The sequence below is a fragment of the Anastrepha ludens genome, chromosome 2 (assembly GCF_028408465.1).
Source record: "Anastrepha ludens isolate Willacy chromosome 2, idAnaLude1.1, whole genome shotgun sequence".
Lineage (NCBI taxonomy): Eukaryota > Metazoa > Arthropoda > Insecta > Diptera > Tephritidae > Anastrepha > Anastrepha ludens.
In genome coordinates, this window is record NC_071498.1 from 140,799,983 (window position 1) to 140,822,458 (window position 22,476).

At 39.8% G+C, this 22,476-nt stretch overlaps 1 protein-coding gene across 1 annotated transcript in view; it reads left to right on the forward strand.

The window, feature by feature from the left end:
* LOC128855455 (endoplasmic reticulum aminopeptidase 2) overlaps positions 1–22,476 on the forward strand; it is a 125,436-nt gene that overhangs the window by 14,541 nt on the left and 88,419 nt on the right. The window contains exon 2 of the mRNA XM_054090366.1: positions 12,201–12,931. Coding sequence (XP_053946341.1) covers positions 12,778–12,931 — 154 coding nt within the window. The 5' untranslated portion in view covers positions 12,201–12,777. The remainder of the gene's footprint in view (positions 1–12,200; positions 12,932–22,476) is intronic.

Consider the following 22,476-nt stretch of genomic DNA (forward strand, 5'->3'; position numbering starts at 1 on the left):
TATGCAAATAGCGAGCGAAGAGTGCAAGTAACTCAAATTTTATTACCACCGGATGCCGTTTAACAAATGTCAATTTCGAAGGTAAACAAAATGCGACAAAAACAAACGGAAGTAAATAAATGAAACAAAATGGCGAGTAAAAGTAAAACAAGCAAAATGTTAAATGTAAACTGTTGACTGCACTGCGTTTTTGGCAAGCCATATTGTTGGTTTTGCTTTTTTTCCGTATTTGCATGAAACAAATGCATCATGGCGCGTCTAACCTTTGTACGGTGAAACACAAACAAAAAGGCCAATAAAAAATAAAAAATAAAACAACATGTTTATATGTATATATGTATATATGTCTCTGTACAATGGCACACCACAACTGTAATAGCAACAAAAGCCTCAGAACACCACACACAACAAGTAAACAAACAACATCGACATAAAACGAACCGAAACAATGGCAGCTCCGAAAGCCTGAGGATACGGGGAAAAGCCACATTGTAAAGGGTCGTGAACGTTATGGCATTGCAACTGACTCGACTCCATTTGCCACTTGCCATTTGGCCATTAATCGCAAACACTTTAGAGACAGTCGTGCCAGCTTCGATGCTAGCCAAGTGCGCGAGCCCCCAATGACCGTTTACAACGTCTGGCTTTACTATCGAACACAAACTACAACACCGACTCTACCATTAAAACACCCATATCAATGTTCGTTTGAAGAGCCGCAATGTACAGAAACAAGGCAAAAGGCACGACCAACATTAGCTGCAGTTTTAGCTTCAGCCGCTCGCTTTGGTATGAGGAATTGTCCTGCACAAGGCGGTGGCAGTGGTATCGGCAGCTGTGGAGTTGCAATGGCGAGCGCGTTGAGTGTCTATCCGGTGGTAACCGGCGGTATGGGCTTATGTACGTAAATACTTACATAGTTGTTTGTTATTTTTTCCGTTACTTTCAACATACCACACAGTTGAAAGTGTTTTATGTGCGTGAAGGAAAGTGGAAGGGAGGTTGCATTGTTCGTAAAACAATGTGGCGCGAATTTTGGTGGGCGTGGTGAGTGTATTTATGAAAGGCATACGCCTATGGGCGAATTAAAACATAAATGGAAAGTGCATACAATTTTTATATCCCGACTGCTAATGATGAGTGATTCCCTGCATGATTGAATTGCTGCCTTGAAAAGGTAGCTGGGTTATATAATATTTATAACTTTAATAAAAAAAAAAGTTTATTTATTTAAAACAAGGATATTTCAGAGTCCCTTAAAAGTATGTTTGCTCAAAGATAAGAGTCAACATGTTAAATCTTTAAAGAGTTTATACTATAATGAGTGGGCAATTTTGGGACAGGCTTTTTACGAGGAGCTGTTCATGATAGAAATACACTCGGAGGATTGCCATTACCTGACAAGGGGTGACCGCTATTAGAAAAACTTTTTCTATCATTTGATGTTGCTACGCATTCGGCTAGAGAGCGAGGATTTTCTACTCAATTACTGAATCGCAATGAGTATCACTTGTTGGCAAGAGAGACTCTCAGCTGGATTTCAAGGCTGACATTGTTATTGGTGTTAATGCTGGCCCCTAAATAAACGAAGTCTCTTACAATCCCGAAATCATAACGGTTAACAGTGACGTGGGTGCCGCTATGCGAGTGCGCTGACTGTTTTTTTGATGACAGGACGTACTTCGTTTGGTCCTCATTTACGACCAGGCCTATTCGCTTTTCTCTTTCCTTTTCCGTTATCCTCTTTGGTCGGAACATAATTGGGAAGGACCCCTTCGAGCCGCTTGTTACCAAACGAGGTTTCAGACAAGGTGACTCTCCATGGTGTGTTTTCTTTAATCTCATGCTGCTCTATTTTTTAAAAGAGCGTACAATTTTTGGCGCATGCCGAGCAAGGACAAGCCTCCTAAAGCGTTTTTCAGTAAGAGCGCTTCAACTTTTTTTTTGAATAAAACACAAACGGTTTGACTTTTTGAACTATTTTTTTTTGTATTATCGAGTTTGAACATATACATTTAAATATGAAATTCGATTTCTTTTGCATGACCACCGCGTGCACGTTTTACGAAGTCCAATCGTTTAACCCAATTTTCGACCACTCTTTTGCATAAATCGGCCGAAATTCCACCAATTTCGCGTTCAATATTGGCTCTGAGGTCACAAATCGTCGCCGGCTTGTTACTGTAGACCAATGACTTCACATAACCCCAAAGAAAATAGTCTAGAGGCGTCAAATCACACGAGCGCGGCGGCCATTCGACCGGTCCATTTCTGGAAATGATGCGCTCATCGAACTTACTAACAAATCAATTGTAGCGTGTGCTGTGTGGCTTGTGGCCCCGTCCTGTTGAAACCACATGTCGTCTAAGTCCATACCATTCCATTGCGGCCAAAAATAATCGTTTATCATATCGCAGTATCGATTTCCATTCACAGTAACGTGGCGATCGTTCTCGTCAACGAAAAAATATGGGCCAATTACGCCGCCGGCATGTAAACCGCACCAAACAGTGATTTTTTCGGGATGCAACGGTGCCTCATGAATCACGTGTGGATTGCTTTCTGCCCAGTAACGCATATTTTGCTTGTTGACAAAGCCATTGAGCCAAAAGTGAGCTTCATCACGAAGATGATTTTTTGGAATTATTTGTATTTAAAGTAGCAGGAACAGAACGATTATTTTCATAAAAAATTTGCACGATTTACAATCGTTGCTCAAGTGTGTAGCGTTCCATGATGAAATGTATAGGTACTAATGAAGATTACAAATGACAAGCGAAAAATAAAAAATATTGCGTCGTTCGCCCTCCCTATCGGAAAAAAGTTGAAGCGCACCTATTGAAAAACGCTATACCATCAAATAAAACACTCGGCTCACTCGCGTATCGGCGCACTCGCTTATTGGCACTGCTGATAGTTAAGATTTTGAAGTAGTATGAGACTTTAGGAACCAGATTTAACAACGACAATTAGCCTTGAAATTCAATAGAGAATCTTTTTTCTGTCAAAGAAAAATAAATACGTATCAAAATGGGTTTAGCGGAATCAAAAGGAATTAATAGCATGAATTAATGCTTTGCTAGGAAATTTTAGGCGGCCGCCGTAGCGAAATGGGTTGGTGCGTGACTACCATTCGGAATTCACAGAGAGAACGTAGGTTCGAGTCTCGGTGAAATACCAAAATTAAGGAAAAGTTCTTTCTAAAGGCGGCCGACCCTCGGCAGGCAATAGCTAACCTCCGAGTGTATTTCTGCCATGAAAAAGCTCCTCATAAAAAATATCTACCGTTCGGAGTCGGTTTGAAATTGTAGGCCCCTCCATTTGTGGACAACTTCAAGATTCACGCCACAAATACGATTAAAAAAATATTGGCCAGAAAATTTTTCAGTTTTCTTTACAAGACTTGAAATTTAAAATTGTAGTTGAAAAATGTCAAAAAGGATGTTGGCTTTACAAGTTGTAACTAAACCTTGTTTCACTTAATATAGAAATTAACTTAGAAGACCAATATAGGGTGTTTTTTGAGAAATTAAAATGGTAAAACAAAACTGAAATATTGCGGGAATGATTTTTCTTTTGTAATCTGGTCCTATCTACCAGGTTAGGTTGAAGCGGTTGTCCACTATGGGACACACTCTGGCTCATAGCCGATTGTGATGTCGTATGGGGAACCGTTCCTTGTCTCTCCTAAAACCGGATCCTTCATTCCGACAGAACTAAGATCTTCCAATTCATTTAAGGATTGCCTACCCGAAAAGGTGAGTCTACGTCTGGATAGCAGCCTACGTCGCTTAGCAGACCTAACAGAGGCAGACTATGTAAAATGAGCCACCTGCTAGTCTGGTGTATAACCCGTGACTTGTGTTTGCAAAATCCGAGCCGATTTTTCCTTACACTTGCATGGGCTGTACAAAAAATGTGAAGGTAATAATATCGACTAACAGCTGGACCTTCAGGTTCAGTTCCAGTAGCGGTTTCGCTAAGTTTCATTTGAAATTTGACAACAATCTGTTGCTTTATCAGAACATTTAATATTTTTTGGGAGAAACAAAATAAACTTCTATGCGAACGAAAGCATGGCTACACTGATTTTCTTACAGAAACGAGCAGTAAGGAGTAGTCTGAAGTTCTTAAAAAATGATTGCCTAAATAAAGATGCAGTAAGATAAATGTACGCATTGCAAAGACGTTGAAGTTCGTTGAAGAACTTGTTAGTGATGCCGAAGCGGCAGTAGGAGTAAACAAGTCGAAACAGCAACCAGCCGATCAGAGATCTGAATGGTGCTTTGCTGACTTACAATGATGACCAGATCCGCAGATGGAAGGAACACTTTGAAGCAACTACCAACATTGCTCACAGCAGTATGCCTAGCTTTGAAGTAGACAGCACAACAACCAGCAATAAAATATCAACATCCTGCCCCAGACTAACGGAGATTAAGGATGCAATTAAGAAGGTGAAGCTCAACAAAGCTGTGGGCGAAGATGGCATTCAGCGGAAATTCTTCATCCCCACATCACCGCCGTATGGAGCAATGAAAAGGTGCCTCCGTGCTGGAGAAATAATGCCGTTTCGTGAAGCTGCCCAAAAAAGGCGACCTGCGTGACTGCGGCGAGGAATAACCCTTCTTAACACCATCTACAAAATTGTAGCCGTTATCATACAAAACAGGTTCAAAGATAACGAACGCTCCTTAAGAGACGAGCAAGCTGGTATTCACCCTCACCTCTACATGCTGTTCGTAAACTTCAAGAAGGCGTTCGACACTATCAAACGTGACGCAATATGGCTGGCACTGAGTAGAAAGGGAGTTCCCGCCAAGCTAATCCGCTTCATCAAAGCCTTCTATGAGAACTCCGAACTGGCAGTGCTTCACAAAGGCGATATCGGCAATCCATAACGCATTGCACCAACTTTAATAGGTTTATTAATGTATAAAAAAATTTTTAGTAATAATATTTAATACACATTAGTCTTTAATAACTTTTATTTATGATTTCACATTTTTTGTACTTTTCTCCGCCAAAGTCATTGTGCATAATTTATGCAAAAGCATACAATTTTCCATTATTGGTGGATTCCATTGAGGTCACTCTACGAATTGCGAATTTATATTAGTAGACATTCGCGTGCAGTGATACCGCTTTAATAGAAACTAGAATGGATTCAGTAAAAGGGCTGATTATATGTTCTCATTATATTTATGCCCAAACGAGTTCATAGCTTCTTCTGAATAAGAACTCTCACACAATTTCCTATTTCTTTACAATAATGGAATAGACCTGTAAGCATTTCTCATTTATCAAGAAAACTTTTTGCCGTTCAAGAAAAATTATGTACCATCTAAGTTTTTCCCATTTCTTTGCTATTATTGTATGTTGCTACCACTTGAAATGGGAGTATTCAAACGCATCGAAGTGAATCTAACGGAAATGGGTTTACTCAAGAACAGTAGCAGTAAAGTTGCTGTGCAAATAGATTTTCTACTATAAAAATATACAAATGGTTCGCTGCAGGGAAACATACGTGTGGGGGGGTGGCTGTTTTAGTGTGCATGTTTGCATGTGTGACTGTGCAAGCAATCTGCGCAGGCAGTCATTTTTATTTTCGAGTGTGATTTCTTTTAATGGTAGCGACCTGAATGTACGCACTCTGCTAACAGCTGACGCATACCCGGCAGTAAAAGCTTAGAGCGCGTTTCTGCAGGCAGACGATATCGCACTAGTCTTTGGTAAATTTAATGCCAGAATGAGCAATAGTAAAGCATTGATTCAGTTATAAGCCTTTCCAACCGATTACCTGATTGTTTCCTCATCTGTAGCTTGTGATCAAAACTCACAAGTTGTGATGCGGGGTCTTCTGCAAGCTAAGTTTCGAACATAACTTTATGTAGGAAGAAAACTGCCTAGTAATTGAGATTAAATTGGGCGTTGGAAAGTTATAATTACATTGCGTGCGGTAGTTGAGGGCAATTTGACAGTAAAACTAATTAACTTTTATTTTGAACTAAAATTTAATGAAACTTCACGAATTTTTTACACAACATTAAATTATTATTATATCTATAAAATCAACACAAAAAACCAAGAAAAACACACAGTTACACATTGCATCAGTGGCGACAGCAAGGGAAAGCGGGCAACCGCGGTAATAGCGCAGACACACTAAATTTAGCGATCCTCAACCATCTGTGAGATCCTTGTAGCAGTAAAATGTGAAACATGCAAGTAGTAAGAAGGCGTTGTACCCAAGCAACGACAGGTGGTCATCCCCACTATTTGGGACTGGTAGGGGCAGGCTAATCACCTACCCTGTCCGAAATCAAAATAGATTAACGAAACCAACGCAAGACTTAGTCTTGTCAAGGCCTTATGCTCCCGAGAGGAGTGAACAAGGAAAAAAATCTATAAAATTATTCAATAAATTTAACTGCAATAACCTCCTCGATCCTGATCTGGAAGCGATTGCATGCCCGAATCAAATGCTTATATTCATATTGATCATAACGGCATTAATCGCATCTCTCAGAGAAAAAATGATATTATGAGAATGCTTATTGGTTTCACGGCAATAAGTTCAGTGTTATGTGTTGATACAAATTTTCAGCCATCCAATCTTGTGTCGCCATAGCTTTAAGTGAAGGAACAGAGTCTTGCTGAAATATGTATGGCCTGTCGCTGCGTACAATATGAATCTCAGATTTCACTACTGCCTCTAGAACCTCAATTAGTGCAGCAGAATTCACTCGAAATTCTTGTGTAAAGCGACCTTGTGGCATGACAAGTCCTTTGCTGCTCACAACACCATAACAGTGGCTGGAAACTTTGGGTGAATGATAACAGGAACATCTGTAAAATTTGAACATAGTCATCTGTCATTCTGGTAATTTCTCTGGTGGGTCTTGGTTAAAAGTTTTTTCATCAGACATCTCAATATCTTCAGGGTGTTAAATTTTGATTAGAAAGCGTTTTCATCGGAAACTCGCTGTTCTCGTATTTGTACCGACATAAAATGACTTCTGCGCATAACGTAAAAGACCCTCAGATACATTAAGCTCCCTCGCAAGGGCCCTTATGGATTTTAAACGGTCCTTCTCAATGATCGTTTGCACTTGTTGAATAAATACTGCAGACAGTGTCAGAACGTTCTTCGTTGCGTTTTGTAACAGATTCAGTATCGCCGCCCATGGGAACGCATGAGCGGGCGCATTTAAAATAATTTAATTTCTTGTCCTTGTTCACTGCTCTCTGGAGCACAGGATCTCGATAAGATTTGTCTTGCGTTGGTTTCGTTAATCTATTTGATTTCTGACAGTGTAGGTGATTAGCCTGCCTCTACCAGTCCTAAATAGTGGGAATGCCCACCTGTCGTTGCTTAGGAACAACGCCTTCTTACTGCGTGGAGCGCCATCTGTGTTTCACATTTTTCTGCCAGAAGGATCGCACAGATGGTTGAGGACTTCGCTAATTTGGTGCGTCTGCGCTTTACCGCTAAGTTTTTGAGGAATCAGTTTTGTTTTTTGTTTTAGAAGCAGGGAAAGTAAGTAAATTTGGAAAATTACGAGAACCGTGCTTTACGTCGGATTCGAACTTACAACCTCTGGGATGGCCAACTTCCTTGGCCCGGAGCCCGTTCTGCCACTCCCTTCTGCAGCCATCAAAGCCACGGTTAGCAAACGTGTTACTCTAACCCACAAGCGAGCTTGGAAGGCTGAGAGAGGCTGCAGATGGACAAAACTGATGTTACCTGTTATGTCCGACCGACTGTCGCAGTTCCTCCTGTCACGAAGCAGAGAGGACTGTAAGCAGCTGGTTGGACTGAAGACGGGCCACTTTCTATGGACAAAACACACGGAAAAGTTGGGCATCTGAGACAGTGCACTCTGCCTAGCATGTGGAGAGGAGGATGAGATGGCGGACCACTTTCTGTGCGTCTGCCCAGCCTTCGCTCGAATCAGGCTTGAGGTCTTTGGCACTGATGTGTTAAGAAGCGACCACCTTGGCTCCTTGGCACCACATGATCTACTCAAATTCCTTCAGAGGTCGAGTAGAATTAAAGATAATTGAAAATGGAATCCGAGTGCAATACAATGGACTTAATTGTGTCTGAGTGCTGTACTTGATAGTCTGTTCCGCCACAAAAAAGTAGTATATAGGCAGCCACTTTAATTTAATATAATAATCTTCGGCGCGTGCCTCATGATGGTCTGAATGGAATTGATCCTACATTGGCCTGATTTCAGGCGATAAATCTCAGGTCCCAACTGCCTTACTTTGCAATAGTTTGAAAGTAGTTACGAGTCCGCTTCAATTTTTCAGCAAGAAACTGTTAGGTACCAACTTCTGTTTGTTTACAAATACATATGCAAGTATGTACAGAAAATTGTAGCACAGCTTCCATAGGTTAACGCCTCCAGCCTCTTTCTGGAACGCATTAACCTCCTTCTTTGCGTTTATTACAAACACAAAGCGTAATCATCTATTAAAGAGTGTTCTTTTATTTGTTTGCTATTGTTTTCGGGTTTTTTACTTTTGTTATTTCTTATTTGTTGTATGTTTGCTTTGTTTTAATTTTTTCTTACTCAGGGTGCATGCCCCAATCTGTGTTGGTTTATAGCAACTTGTGGCATATTACAACTGGAATAAGTTAAAAAAGCGCAACTTTGAGACTTCTCAGCTTTGTAATGGTAGATACGTTGCTCGTTGGCATGTTGATGCCGCAACGTTTCATTTATTGCAAGGAAGAAAATATACTGAAAACATGTTGAAGTGGGAGAAAACATACTCAGAGGAGAACAATGAAAAATAAGAAAACGAAAACTTAACTACTGAAAAACATGAGGAAAGTACAAATTCCGGCCAATACTCCGGTTACTTACTGCCGGAAATATACAGGACACTTACAAACACATATCCACATGGTTGCATGGAAAATTGTAAATTCAAACACACCAATACGAATATTTGCACAAACCAAGCGTACAGTTCAACGGCCGCTCTACTCACGATGTACCGCTCCACCGATAAAGTGACTCACTGAACTGTGTGAAGAGCTGCAAGGTGATGAGAGATGATATGCGGGGTCGTCATGGTGCATAATGGTGCTTGTTGTTGTTATTATTGTTAGACTTTAACAGGCAGACTTTTGTAGTGTTCTTGTGAGCATGATTGTCTGCCCGTGCCTATACAGAGAAAATGCCTCAGGTAGCTGGCGGCAAAATGGGAACTCCGAAAAAGCGCATCTATGTCGGAGTGTTTTCAGTTGTTTGTAAGAGACGAAACGATGCGAGGCGGGGCGTGGTTGTGACGCGTTTGTGACGTGTTTGTCAATATCTCCAATATAACTATGCTTGGCTATGCCAGAGTAATGCATGATGCTTTCAGGTGAAGTGGGGAAAGAGGCAGGAAAACAGAAAGGCAAGCGAATGAAAAGTTATTAAAAGTTTAAAGTGAGACACTTCGATAAAGTCGATTGAGATGAGTGATGCAAAAGCTGTAAATAAAATAATGATACCAGGGTTGTAAAGGGCGGCAGGGACTTTGAAAAAGTATTTTATAATTGTGTGAATTAAATTTGTTGCATGCAAGCATGACTTGGAATTGGTTTCTAAATGGGAACAACCATCTGAATTTATTCGTAATGTGTGAGCTTCTTTTCAAATAACGTTTTTGCATAGCCCTCTACGTGAGTTATTTTAATTTGGGTAATTTATTGACATTTTCACATGCATAATGTGCACTATTGACATATTATCACTGACACCTAGATTTTGTCAGTGTTTTATTTACATATATCAAATTAGATTTCGTTTATCTACATATAATAATGGCCTGTACCAATAATATGTTACCGATAACATGTTGTGCAACAAAACTCCCTCTCAGACTCACAATCCTCCTGCTCCAATCCCAGTGCGGGGACAAAGCAGCACCACTTGGTTCCCCGCACAGTCTCCGGGGGAGACTTCCGTGTGTCTTCTGTGTGTCAGACCAGGATTCCTTATAACCTGACATCAGTTAAGTGCAGTTCTTGCAATGGCTGGTGCCATTTTCGGAGCTGCTTTGGCCTGCGCCCTACCCATGAGTGAACACGCGACCACGTTGCCCCCTGCTGCAGAGCTCTGCACCTGCAACCACCCCCTGTGGCGTGGCCGCCGGACACCATCAGGGCGCAACAACAACTGCGGAATGCGTGGGAGGACCAACGCAGACAACATTACGGGTACCTCACACCTTGAGTTACGCTTCAAGCTTCTTCAAGTTAACTGATTCATGGGTAAGATAGATGAGATAGTCGACTTCATGAACCTGCCTTGATTACCAGGGATGGCTATAACGTGCACAGAAAGGATCGGGAGCGAAACAACGGTGAAGGCCTAGTCCACCATACAGTGCAGTGTCCTCTTATCGATGAAGGCATCGACCACAGGGATAGCAGCTTAGAATGTCAAGGTATAGCTGTCCGGTCAGGTGATGCCGCGCTCGAAATATTTAACATTTATATACTCCCTGTTACCAGTCGACCGGCAGGATATCACCCTCAAATTGCTGCGCTCACCAGAGGTGAAAACCGATTGGTAATAGATGCCTTTAACGCGCACCACGATCTTTGGCATTCAAGCCTATCAAACGATTGTAGGGGACATCACCTCGCAGAGCAGATAGACGACTCGACATTCAGCACAGTAAGCGATGACGCCACCCCAGGGCAGTGGACAACTGCAACAGCTCGTCTGACATAACAATAGCTAGCGCGGGTCTGATAAATAGCATAATCTGGCAACCTATGCTATCGCTTGCATTAGACCACTTGCCCATTATCATCTCGATCGAAAGACCTGCCGACTTTGTTACCGCGCATCACCGGTCATATGTTAATTTTACCGAAGCTAATTTGGTCGGCTTCGCGGAATTTGCCAAGGACATCTTCGCCGTTCTCCCCATCCCCACCGATGTGCGCGTAGGCGAACGTGTATTCAGTCGCTGCGGCTCACTTCATCCCCGCTGGAAGGACCCGGGACATACGTCCCCATTCCCCAGCTGAAGCAGCCGTTCTAGCAAACGAGCGTGATCACCTACGCCAGGCCGATCGCGGGGATTCCCTTATAAAGAATCTCAATTTGAAGCTCCGGCAACTGGTCATCCAACATAAGCAGACAAAATCTGAAGATCATTTGAAGACCACCTCACCTCTGGTGTGAGTAAGCTCTGGTCCACCGTAAGGTCCCTGTCGAACCCGAAGAAGCACAACGACAAAGTTGGGTCCATTAGGAGTATAGTACCTCTTAAGGGTTTTCAATATGTCCATGGCCAGTCTCATAATTCCTGACAAGTGGGAATCAGGGAAAGCCGACAACCAAGGGTAATCTTATCGTCCGATAACTCTCCTTTCCCCAGTAGTAACGACTCTTGAAGCCCTTCTACTCCCACTCTTTACGAAACATCTGACCCCAGCTTCACACCAGCATGGCTTCCGAAGAGTACATAGAACCATCACAGCACTCACCGCCATAGACATCCAGACCGACCGCGGGCTTAACCAAAACCGCCGAGGACTGCGACAGGACTATTCTAGTAGCGTTGGACCTAAAGAAGTCTACTAGATAACATTTTACAGTGGATCCTCCCGCCAGGGCTGAATAGGTGGTTCGCGAACTATTTGAGTGGTCGACATTCGCTGGTGATATTTCGAGATCAAATATCTAAACAGAGGATAAAGCAAGGAGTTCAGCAGGGTGCCCTTTCATCCTTGCTTTTCAAGATGAAATTTTGAAAACAAAGATGTTTTACACAAATAGAAGCACCTTAAAAATTTCTTCTTGTTTGCTAAAAAAATTCTTTATAATTTTTTTCTTTCGTTTTGTCAAATGTTTTTGAAGATAATTCAGTCGTTTCATGTTCAAATAGTCGTGTGAAATGGAGCGACCTGGTTCTTGTAGGATAAATTTAGGCTTTCTCGTTCATACAATATAAAAAGCTCAAAACACTCTTAAGTATATAATTTAAATCTTAATCAAATTCTCTCACTAAATTTCTATACAAGTTAGACAACAATTCTACTACAACGAGACAAATGTGGAAAATTAGCTTTGTAAATACATTTTCCGAGCATATGTATAACCTTATTATTAAAGTAAATATTAATTAAAGTCATATACTAATTTTTATTAAATTAATAAATTATTTTTATTTTATTTCAGCTCATCAGCACCAATCTACTAAGAAATTTACATTAACATCTTTTATCAAAAAAAGTAATATTAATAGAATCCAGAAAACGACCCCACCAAAATTTTTGTAATAACCTAATGATATAGAAAAATCAAAAAAAAAAGGATTTTACAATTACAAAACTGTAGAAAACTATATAGTAGTTATCTTTTGCTGTGGCACGAAATACCCCCATTTATATACCAGCAGTAGTACTTTTTACTCTCATCTACCCGCACACAAAATCATACTCGTAGCCATACTTGAACTTCGTTTGGAGTCTCAAGCACCAGCATACCACCATTAGTACAAACCACTCCAATTTGGCCGCCCTAAAATTGACATCTCCACTCTGTCCCTCCCCGTCACCAGCAACAATCAACCGTAATTCGTGTCTACTTGCTCGCAGCGCATCCGTTGGAACTGAGCTGACTCTCTCACAATACACATTGCTTGACTGCTTGCCTGCACGTTTGTCGGCAATTTCCGCAAATTCTGTCAAATCCTGTCAATTTTACTTAATTTTCGGTCAACCTGAGTTCAAAGGGGAAAAAGAAAATTTCACCGATGTTATGTTGTGGATTTTGCTGCGGCAATATGTCGAAACGTGATTATAAGGTGGCCACAACGGATGGCATTGAACTGGAGCCATTGGGAGGCGAAAAAATTGATAAGGAAAAGGAAAAGGATAAGGAAAAGCAAACGAATGGCGTGACTTTCGGTAAGTAAATTTAAACATATTATTCAAAGATAACAAAGTCAGTTAAGAGTATTAATTGGGGTCGCAGAATGGGTAAAAAAAATGTCAATATTGTTATATGGAAAAAAGAGGTAAATTGTTTTAATATTCGTAGTGAAAGCTACAGTGAAATAAAACATTTATTGTAATGCAAAGGTTGCGAAGTTAGTATTTTGAAAGTAAATAAGAAAATACGTATTCATTTACCAGATGTACAAGGTGAAGTCCAAAGTAAACAAGACTGAGCTAAAATAGGAACAACAGGAGCTTCGATCTGATAACTTCGAGTTGATTTATTCAAAATAGTCCCCTCTGGCCGCGATACACTGTCTTGCGCGATCTAAAAGCTTTTCGAAAGAGTGTTTCAGGTCATTGGCCGGAATCCGGAATGTCCTTCAGGATGTCGGTACAAGCCTTTTGGATGGCCTCTTAGGACCCAAATCGTGTTCTTTTCATGGTCAAATGCAATTTTCCGAATAGGCGAATGCGGTGAGTGATTAATGTGATGCTTAAAATGCGATTTCTAGTCAAAAAATCAGTCACAAGACTGGATCGATGAGATGGTGCATTTTCATGCAATAAGCGCCAGCTTCCTCCTTCGCGATATTCAGGGCGAATTTGACGAATGCGATGCAACAAACGCTTCAAAACGCCAAGATAGCAAATGTCATTGACGGTTTGGCTCGTTGGCACGAACTCCTTGTGGACAATTCCCTTGGAATCGTAAAAACAAATGAGCATCGACTTGACTTTTAACATCTCCAAATGTGATTTTTTGGGTGGTGGCTTATCTGGGGCCTTCAATTCGGCACTTTGCACTTAGTTTCAGGTTCACGTTGGAAACACCACGTTTCATCATCGGTTACAATGTCATAAAGGAAGTTCTCGTTTTTTCTCGCCTCTTTAATAAGGCATTTCGCATGTTGAATTCTGAGCAGTTTTTGGTTCTCAGTTTACTTGTCCGGAATGAAACGTGCACAGACCTTTCGTAAGCCTAAATGATCAGTTCAAATGCGATAAATTGATGTTTTGGAGATATTCCACTTTGATTACATGAATTTCAGCGATGATTTCAATTAATTTTTGATAAATTTACGAATAATTTCGTTGGAGTTTTCGGTGATTTCTGATTTTGGGCGGCCCGTATGGTTATTGTATTTATGTCTTCACAACCTTCTCTGAAACGTGTAAGCCACTCATGAACTCTGGCACGAGATAGACAATCATCGCCATAAACTTTTTTCCTTAATTCAAATGTTTCGATAAACGTTTTACCGATTTTAAAAAAATATTTGATATTAGGTCTTCGTTGGAAACTCGCTGCGCTTCCACTGAATCGAATGTCACCAAGCTTTGACTGGAAGTCAGCTAGGAATGTAACTTCCAACGCACTAACTGATTAAAAAGATGGCATCATCAAAAACATTTTTATGACACTGGTCTTGTTCATTTTGGACTTCACCTTGTATTTTGGCTCATTATTATTTAGTCTCGTCCGTATCTAAAAGATTTCGCAGATATTTTGAAATTCATCACTTATTCAGGCCGTAAATTATTGCACGTATTTAGTCAGAGCGAGGCTATTTTTATATATATTATAAAAATGAATGTTTGTCTGTATGTCATCGATGAACTCAAAAATGACTGGACTGATTATTATAAAAATTGGTATATGTATGTATTTTTCCACGGAGAAGGTTTGTAGAATATGCTCATTGATTCCAATGTCTTAAGCGAACTCCGAAAGGCAAATGGTTTTTTATGGCAGAAATACACTCAGAGGCTTGTCATTGCCTGAAGAGGGGCGACCGCTATTAGAAGAAAACTTTTCTATAATTTAGCTGTTTCATATACGGAGATTCGAACTTACACACTTCTGAATGGTAATAACGCACCGACCTATTCGGCTACGGTGGCCGCCAATAGTCAAAGTTTATTGCTATTATAGAATTAGAAGGTTTGATTTCTAATATAAAAAGTTATCTGTGGCTTCATATGTTTAGACGAATTAGCGAGAGAGGCCACTATCACTCGCCGCCCTCTTTATACTGAGTTTGTAGGTATACCCATCTCAACCTACAAACTGCGTGGCACAAGTAGCACTGTCACTTCAGCCAACACGAGATGGGTTAATAGTCTGACATGTAACGCTACAAAAAGATTTTGGCCACATGGCTCAAGAATCAAAGGAATCATGTTGACTTCAAACGTGATCGCAGAGACACCGATGATGCACAACACATCGGACGTCCAAATGAGGCGGTACTACCAGAAAACATCAAAAAAACTCACAAAATCGTTTTTAATGATCGAAAAGTGAAGTTGCTTGAGTTAGCTGGCATCGTAAAGGTATCAAAAGGACGTGTGGGCTTTATATTGCATGAGCAGTTGACTATGAGAAAACTTTTTTCAAAGTGAGTGCCGCGTTTGCTCACTGTTGACTTAAAACAAAAAGTCAATCAAAATAATGGCAAAACTACATGAATTGATCTCGAAATTGCTCCTACATCCACCGTATTCGACAGATGTGTCTCCTAGCGACTACTGGCTGTTCGCAGACCTAACAAAATGCTAGCCGCTAAGAAATTTCACTCGAATGAAGAGGTTGCCGCTGAAACTGAGGCCATTTTGAGGCAAAAGATATATCGTTCCACAAAAGTGGTATTGAAATATTAGAGCGGCGCTGGAATGATTCCTTTGGTCTTGATGGAAATTACGTTGATGAATAAAGCTAATTTTGAACACAAAAAAAACGTGTTTTCTTTGTTAGGCTCGGGACTTTTCAGCCCATGTGTTAGTTGCTTTGATCACAGGCCACTGCCTCCTAGGTCTATATATTCAAAGATTGAACTTACCACATTTCGACTATTGCAGAAGCTGCAAAAATGAGGAGGAGGAAGAGTCTGCCAGTCATTTTCTCTGTCACTGTCCTGCGTGGCGTGCCAATAGGTTTAGATACTTTGGTTCACCGTTCTTGATCTCTTTGGGATATTACTTGTGGTGTCAGCCAGATCAATGGGATTAGACTTAAAACAAAATGGTGTAACGAGGAGAAGTTGGTTAACTGTTACTGTGGTATCACAATGGTTCCAACGGTCGAAGCGAGTGAGTTTAAAGGCCGACTGCCACGTGCATCTATCTACCTCAATATGTATGGTATTCTGGGTTTGAAGATGGAACTCAAAATTGGAAAATTTGTTCATTTATGTTTCTGCCATAAAGGGTCGACATTATAAATACATATTTTATAGATAGAATGTCCGGTGCAGAATTAGGAACTAATAGCTAAATTATAATACAAAATAATTACTAATGCTAAAAGTTTATTTCAATAATTGTTACAAAGAAGGCAAATGCAGATTTTATTTATTGTGAATTATTTCCTCTAAATGTTACACGGATACGCACTTGGAATCTGTCCTCTGTACTCCGCGTCACTCACTGGAGAAGTGATGTCGGGATGCCATTAACCTTGCGAATGATATTTCCTTTTAGTGCTGAGATGGTCGCTGGGTTTGTTCCTTAGACTTTACTTTTGTAGTACCCCCACAAAAAAGTCCATAGGGGTAAGATCGAGCGAGCTGAGTGACCAGAATAAGTAATGCCACCGAAAAAGCTTATCAGTTTGTTAGGGAAGAAATCACGCAGTATCGCCATGATCGCCATGGGTGTGTGCGGCTTAACGCTATCTTGTTGAAAACAAGTGTGCGTACTGAACGAAGGATGCTCTCTCATTATTGGTAGAAAATATTACTTCAATACACGCCGATAAGAGACACCGTTAACAGGAATTACTTGCCCTCGACGATTTACAAAAAAAAATTGGTCAAATTATTCCACTGCTTGAAAATGCAAACCAAACAGTCACTTCGGTACTGTGAAGTGGCTGTTGATGTTCTAGTAGTGGGTTCTGTCCTTTAGGTGACCAATAGTGGCAATTTTGTTTATTTACACTTCCATTTGAATGAAAATGGAATTGGAATGGAAGGGAATGGAAGAATTGAAATCACTCTAAAAGTCGTGTTTACCCTACGAAATTGCTTCAACATTGTCTCGCAGAAATTTTTACTCAAATTCTATTCGTTGGGCTTAAGTGCTTGCATTATTTGAATTTTGGAAGGGTGAAGTCTAAGATTCTTCTTCTTTAATATTTTATGCACATTTATTTATGAAAGTCCAAGGACAGCCGCTGTCTAGTGCATGGACTGATGGATGGATTATCGTGGTGCAAACTTGTAGCGACAAATTCAATATTTTCATTTCTTATTGGTGCCCAGCTGAACCCCGGCCGTGACTGTTTGCCACCAAACTTGTTGCGCGGAACTTCGCACTAATGAATGAATGAAATCTTCGCTTCTTTAAATCTACGAGGAGGGACCGCACACGAATCATTGGTCTTGAAGTACTCTTCGATTGCGAACCCACGTCGTTCACCCGTAAAAAAATCGCACGAATAACGAAGCTAACGCGGTCCCATTCCCGCTCATACGATCAGCGTTTAGGGAAAAACTTTAAATTTAAAACCTAATTCTGCCGCCGGACACCCTGTATTAAGTGAACTAAAAAGTACTGCATGTGTACCGCTAGATGCTTTTAGTGAGCCATATCTGACGATGTTAACAGCGATTTAAAGAATAGTAGTGCGGGCAACCCACTTAAATATTCGCTTAAATTTTTTATTGCACCAAAAACTTCAGCGAAATTTGACCAAGCTAGAGTAGAGGATGTAGTGGTATGTAAAAGTATATCTAAAATAGGACAAACCGTTTAACCAGACCGCCATCTATACAATTTTACGCGATTTTACTTTCATCTCGCTTCACTTTTTCTTTTGCAGTAAAATAGCGGCTAAGCCCAAAAAGAATAGAAATGATTTTTTTTATAAAATATACTCATAGCATAAACAGTCACAACTGGCAGCTTGTTGCATAGTAGAATAGCGTATACCAAACACAAAGAGTCAATGATCCACCAGAAGCAACAAGAGAACGAATAGCAGGAGCTGCAACAATTTAGCTCAAAACAGTGTTCGCCACAATTTAAGCGCCACTTTAGTTTATTTGGTTAAAATTATAAACGACGTTTTTGGTAGCATCATATTTTGTAGTAAGTTGTTTACATACATACTTTTTTACATACTTGTACATATAACTTCAAGGAAGCATTTCAAAAAGAGTCGGAAGCCCTGGTAGCTAATATGCTTTCATTGTATTTTGCAATTTTATTAATCTAATAAGTAAACGATAATAAGAAACTGAAATGCCAATTCTTATGGGAAATAAAACTTTTGAATTTATCTTCTTCTTCTTCTTGATTGGTGCCGAGTTTAAGAAAGCGCGCCAGTCGTTTCTTTCTCGTGTTAACCGGCGCCAATTAGACACTCCAAGTGAAGCCAAGTCCTTCCCCACCTGATCTTTCCAACGCAGAGAAGGCCTTCCTCTTCCTCTGCTACCACCAATTGCTACTGCGTCGAATACTTTCAGAACTGAAACGTTTGCTTGCATTCGGACGACAACGAATGCGCTGGATCATTATTTGCTGCGCTATGTCTATGTCGTAAAGCTCCTACAGCTGATCGTTCCTTCGTCTGCGATACTCAGGTGAACGTCGACCTCAACTGCAGGTATACTGTGGGCAAAAAGAAGGTGAATTTGGTTGTAAAATGAAATTTTTTTATTTATTCTTGTAAATCAATTTCATACCCTTCAAAATAATCCCCTCTCGATGAAATACACTTATGCCAACGATTTTTCCAATCCCCGAAACATGCCAAATAGTCCATTTCCGGTATAACCATCAGCAGCTTCTTCGATTCAGCTTTTATCTCCTCAATCGACTCGAAACGCGTTTCCCGGTGTAGTCTCTTGAGTTTTGGGAATAGCCAGAAGTCAGACGGAGCCAAATCAGGCGAATACGGTGGTTGCGGAACGATTTGCGTGGAATTTTTGGCGAAATGGTCACGAAGAACGAGTGCAGTGTGAGACGGTGCATTATCGTGATGCAAAAACCAAGAGTTGTTGGCCCATAATTCGGGTCTTTTTAGACGAATTGCTTCACGTAAACGACGCATAACGCTCAAATAATATTCCTTATTAACAGTTTGGCCAGGTGGAAGGAATTCATAGTGCCCACACCACGAAAATCGAAAAAAACTGTCATCATGACCTTTATTTTTGAACGACTTTGACGTGCTGTTTTTGGTCTGGCATCGCCTTTAGCACGATATTCGCTTGATTGGTCGGTTGTTTCAGAGTCGTAAGCATAAATCCAAGTCTCATCTCCCGTAATGATGTATTTGAGCTTGTCCTGATAGTATGAAAGCATTGTTTTACACACATCAACGCGACGACTTTTTTCCAAGAAATTGAGAGTTTTCGGTACCAAACGAGATTTGACTTTTCGTAAGCCCAAATGGTCTTTCAAAATGGTTTTCACAGATCCTTCTGATATTCCGATCATATCAGTAAGGTCTTTAACAGTCAACCGACGATTTTTGAGCATAACTCCTTCACTTTATTGACGTGTTGGTCATCTGTTGACGTCGATGGTCGTTCGGAGCGCTCCTAGTCATCAACACGTTCTCGACCCTCTTTGAAGTCTTTGTACCACTTATAAACATTTTTCTGCGACATGGCCGAATCACCAAATGCCTTCTGCAACATGCTAAACGTTTCCGCAGCCGAAATTTCATTCTGCAAACAAAATTTGATGGCACTTCTCTGCTCAATCAAATCAAACATTGTAAAAATCGAAAAATGCACTCTTGGTCGTTTGGTAAACACAAGCGTAAATATATTACTGATAATGACATTCACATGAAAGTTGGCCCAGATGTTATTAACAGTGCTGTCAACTCATGAAAAAAATAACTAGAGCGAAATTTTAATTCCCCGAAATTTGACAAATAAATTCACCTTACTTTTTGCCCACAGTAAAATAAGCTATCATTCAAAGTCGTCGGTTTCATCAAAAAATTTACTGCAAGAAAAAATGTTCCGAAAAGGTGCTTAAGTTTTGGCGAATACTGTACGTACAAAAGTAATGACAACGACAATTGCTTAATTGCTCTCGTGTAATTTGCCGCTTAACTTATTTTCACTCATTTTCCCTGGAGCTGCTGCAAGAACCACGACGCTTGACTCATGCTGCATTATATATAAATGCATGTGTATATGTATGTCTGCTTGTATGTGCGTATTTATGTACTGCTTTGACATTTATTTCGCAAGCACATTATGCTAAATCAAATGCTGCGCGCTACGATGCCGAAAAGTATTTCTCATAACCAGGAATAATGGCTCAGTGCATTACGAGTACCAGATGGTTAGCTAAGGCTGCCTCGGTATGCTGTGCGCTTTCACGTTAAACGTTCCCTTTCATTACTCATTGTTAATTGTTGCTGTTGTTTTTGTTGTTGATTTATTCATCAACACATTCACAATTTTTTAATTATGGCAACAAAAGCGCCAAGCCGCGTATAACAACAACATAAAAAGGAGCAAAAGCAATGACAACAGGAGAAGGCAGAAGAAGGCAGAAGAAAGGTTTCACAGAATCTCAGTTGAAATGACACAACACATACAAATATATTCAAGCGGAGTATCGGGGTGTGTAATATGTTCCAGTGGGTAAGGCAGCAAGTAAAATTGGCGACAGTAGTGAATAAAGTACGTCCAACCCCCCAAGACACCCCCAAAGCGGAAGAAACCTGATTTCCAAGTGGTAGACAGCAACAAGCTTGTGTTTTTGCGCACATTTTTTTCTTGCTATTTTCACTGGGAGCGGCTGCTGGGAAGTTGGGGGAAATATATAATATTTACTGTAAACGATATGTATGTACTATGAGCTTGCGATGGCCATGCGAAATTGTCGCACACTTTGCAAACCGCAGACGCACCACCGCCATCACCGACACATTGCGTTGCAAATGTCTAGCAGTAACTTTAAAGCTTCGCGAAAGCGGTATGGCACAATGGGTATTTCGCCAGAGTAAATAACTATAAAGAGAAAAGGACGTAAAAGATAATATATGAAGGAGGGTTGATATCAAACAAAACAGAGTTAAAAAAGCATCGCCTCTCTAGTTTCATCCAATTATCTTGCCCAACTTTTCAAACCACTCCACTCTGCAACAATCGAGAGATAAAGGGTCTTGCAGTTGCTTATAAAGGGTATTCCGAAAGTGGTGCTTAGCTGTCAGTAGTGAATAATTCCAAGTTGCTACTTTTTTAGGTCATCTTTGACATTTATCAAGCAGAAAGAAATATACTTTTACTTGTTGGAATAACGCGTGAAAATTATGGAAACTTAATATGAAGATAATCGATTTTTAACTCACTTAAAACTATTCAAAACTAGATTATCTACTATTAAAAGTTGAAAATGGAAAGGATGATCAATTTCGAGATATCAGATTTCAAATAGAAATATATCAACGAAAATTCATATTTATTGAGCAATCTGTATTATTTTTGTGTGGAACCATTCACGACATTTATTTTTTTTAAATAATCCCTTTCAAACGTTGACCGCAACTGCGCCATAAGTTGGCCATCTGTAAACACCAATTTTGAATGACTCGCTGGAGGACTTCGGTCCGCATCTCGTGAATAACTTTAGTAATATTGACTTAAAATGCCTCAATCGAAGTTGGTTTATTCACAAAGCATTTAGACTTTACATACCCCAACAAATAAAGGTCCAACGCACAGTGGTCCCGCCGCGTAGGAAGAGCGGTCATAAGAATTTTTGGCGTGATAAATGACTTTTTAGTACGTTTTTAAGTTGAGAAATGTTTTTATTTGTTAAAAAAACATTAAGACATATAAAAAGTAATATAAAAAGTAGTATATATAATAAGAATATATATAAGATATAATAATAATAATATATAATACAGTAATATATAATTAATATAAAAAGTCAAAGGAAAATTAGGTACACACATTTTTTACATAAACTTTTTTTGTTTCGTTTAAAGTTTTGCATAAATCTTAAATTATAAACAATAATAGAAAAAAAACATTAAATTCCGAAAGGATGAGCATAAAGTATACTTTGATGCCAGTTAACTTATTCTTATTTATGAAAACAATAAAATATTCACTTCCAAAAAAGTTAATGTACTTACTTAGAAATACAAAACTTTTAACTCAATAAATCTAACAGTTCTCTTAACATCATAGATTTCTTTTTACATGGTAATTTTCGTAGACTAGATATAAATGGATCGGAATTAAGAAGAAGCCTGTGCAAAAGATCCGTGTTAGGTACAGTTCTTGAGTGCTTCCTGGTATTATCACGTCTGAATTTATTACATGATTCAGCTGCCTCCTCTGATAATTCTCCAATTGATAATAAACAATGATCGATCACCTCCGACCCATGAATGAGCACTTTATGAACTGATGCAGGTAAATTATACCATGAATATTTACTAACTAGAATTTTAGCAGTGTCTAGTGCGTATATTTTGAATTTATTCGAATTAATTTCAAAACCAGATGAAGGACATTGTAAGAGATAAC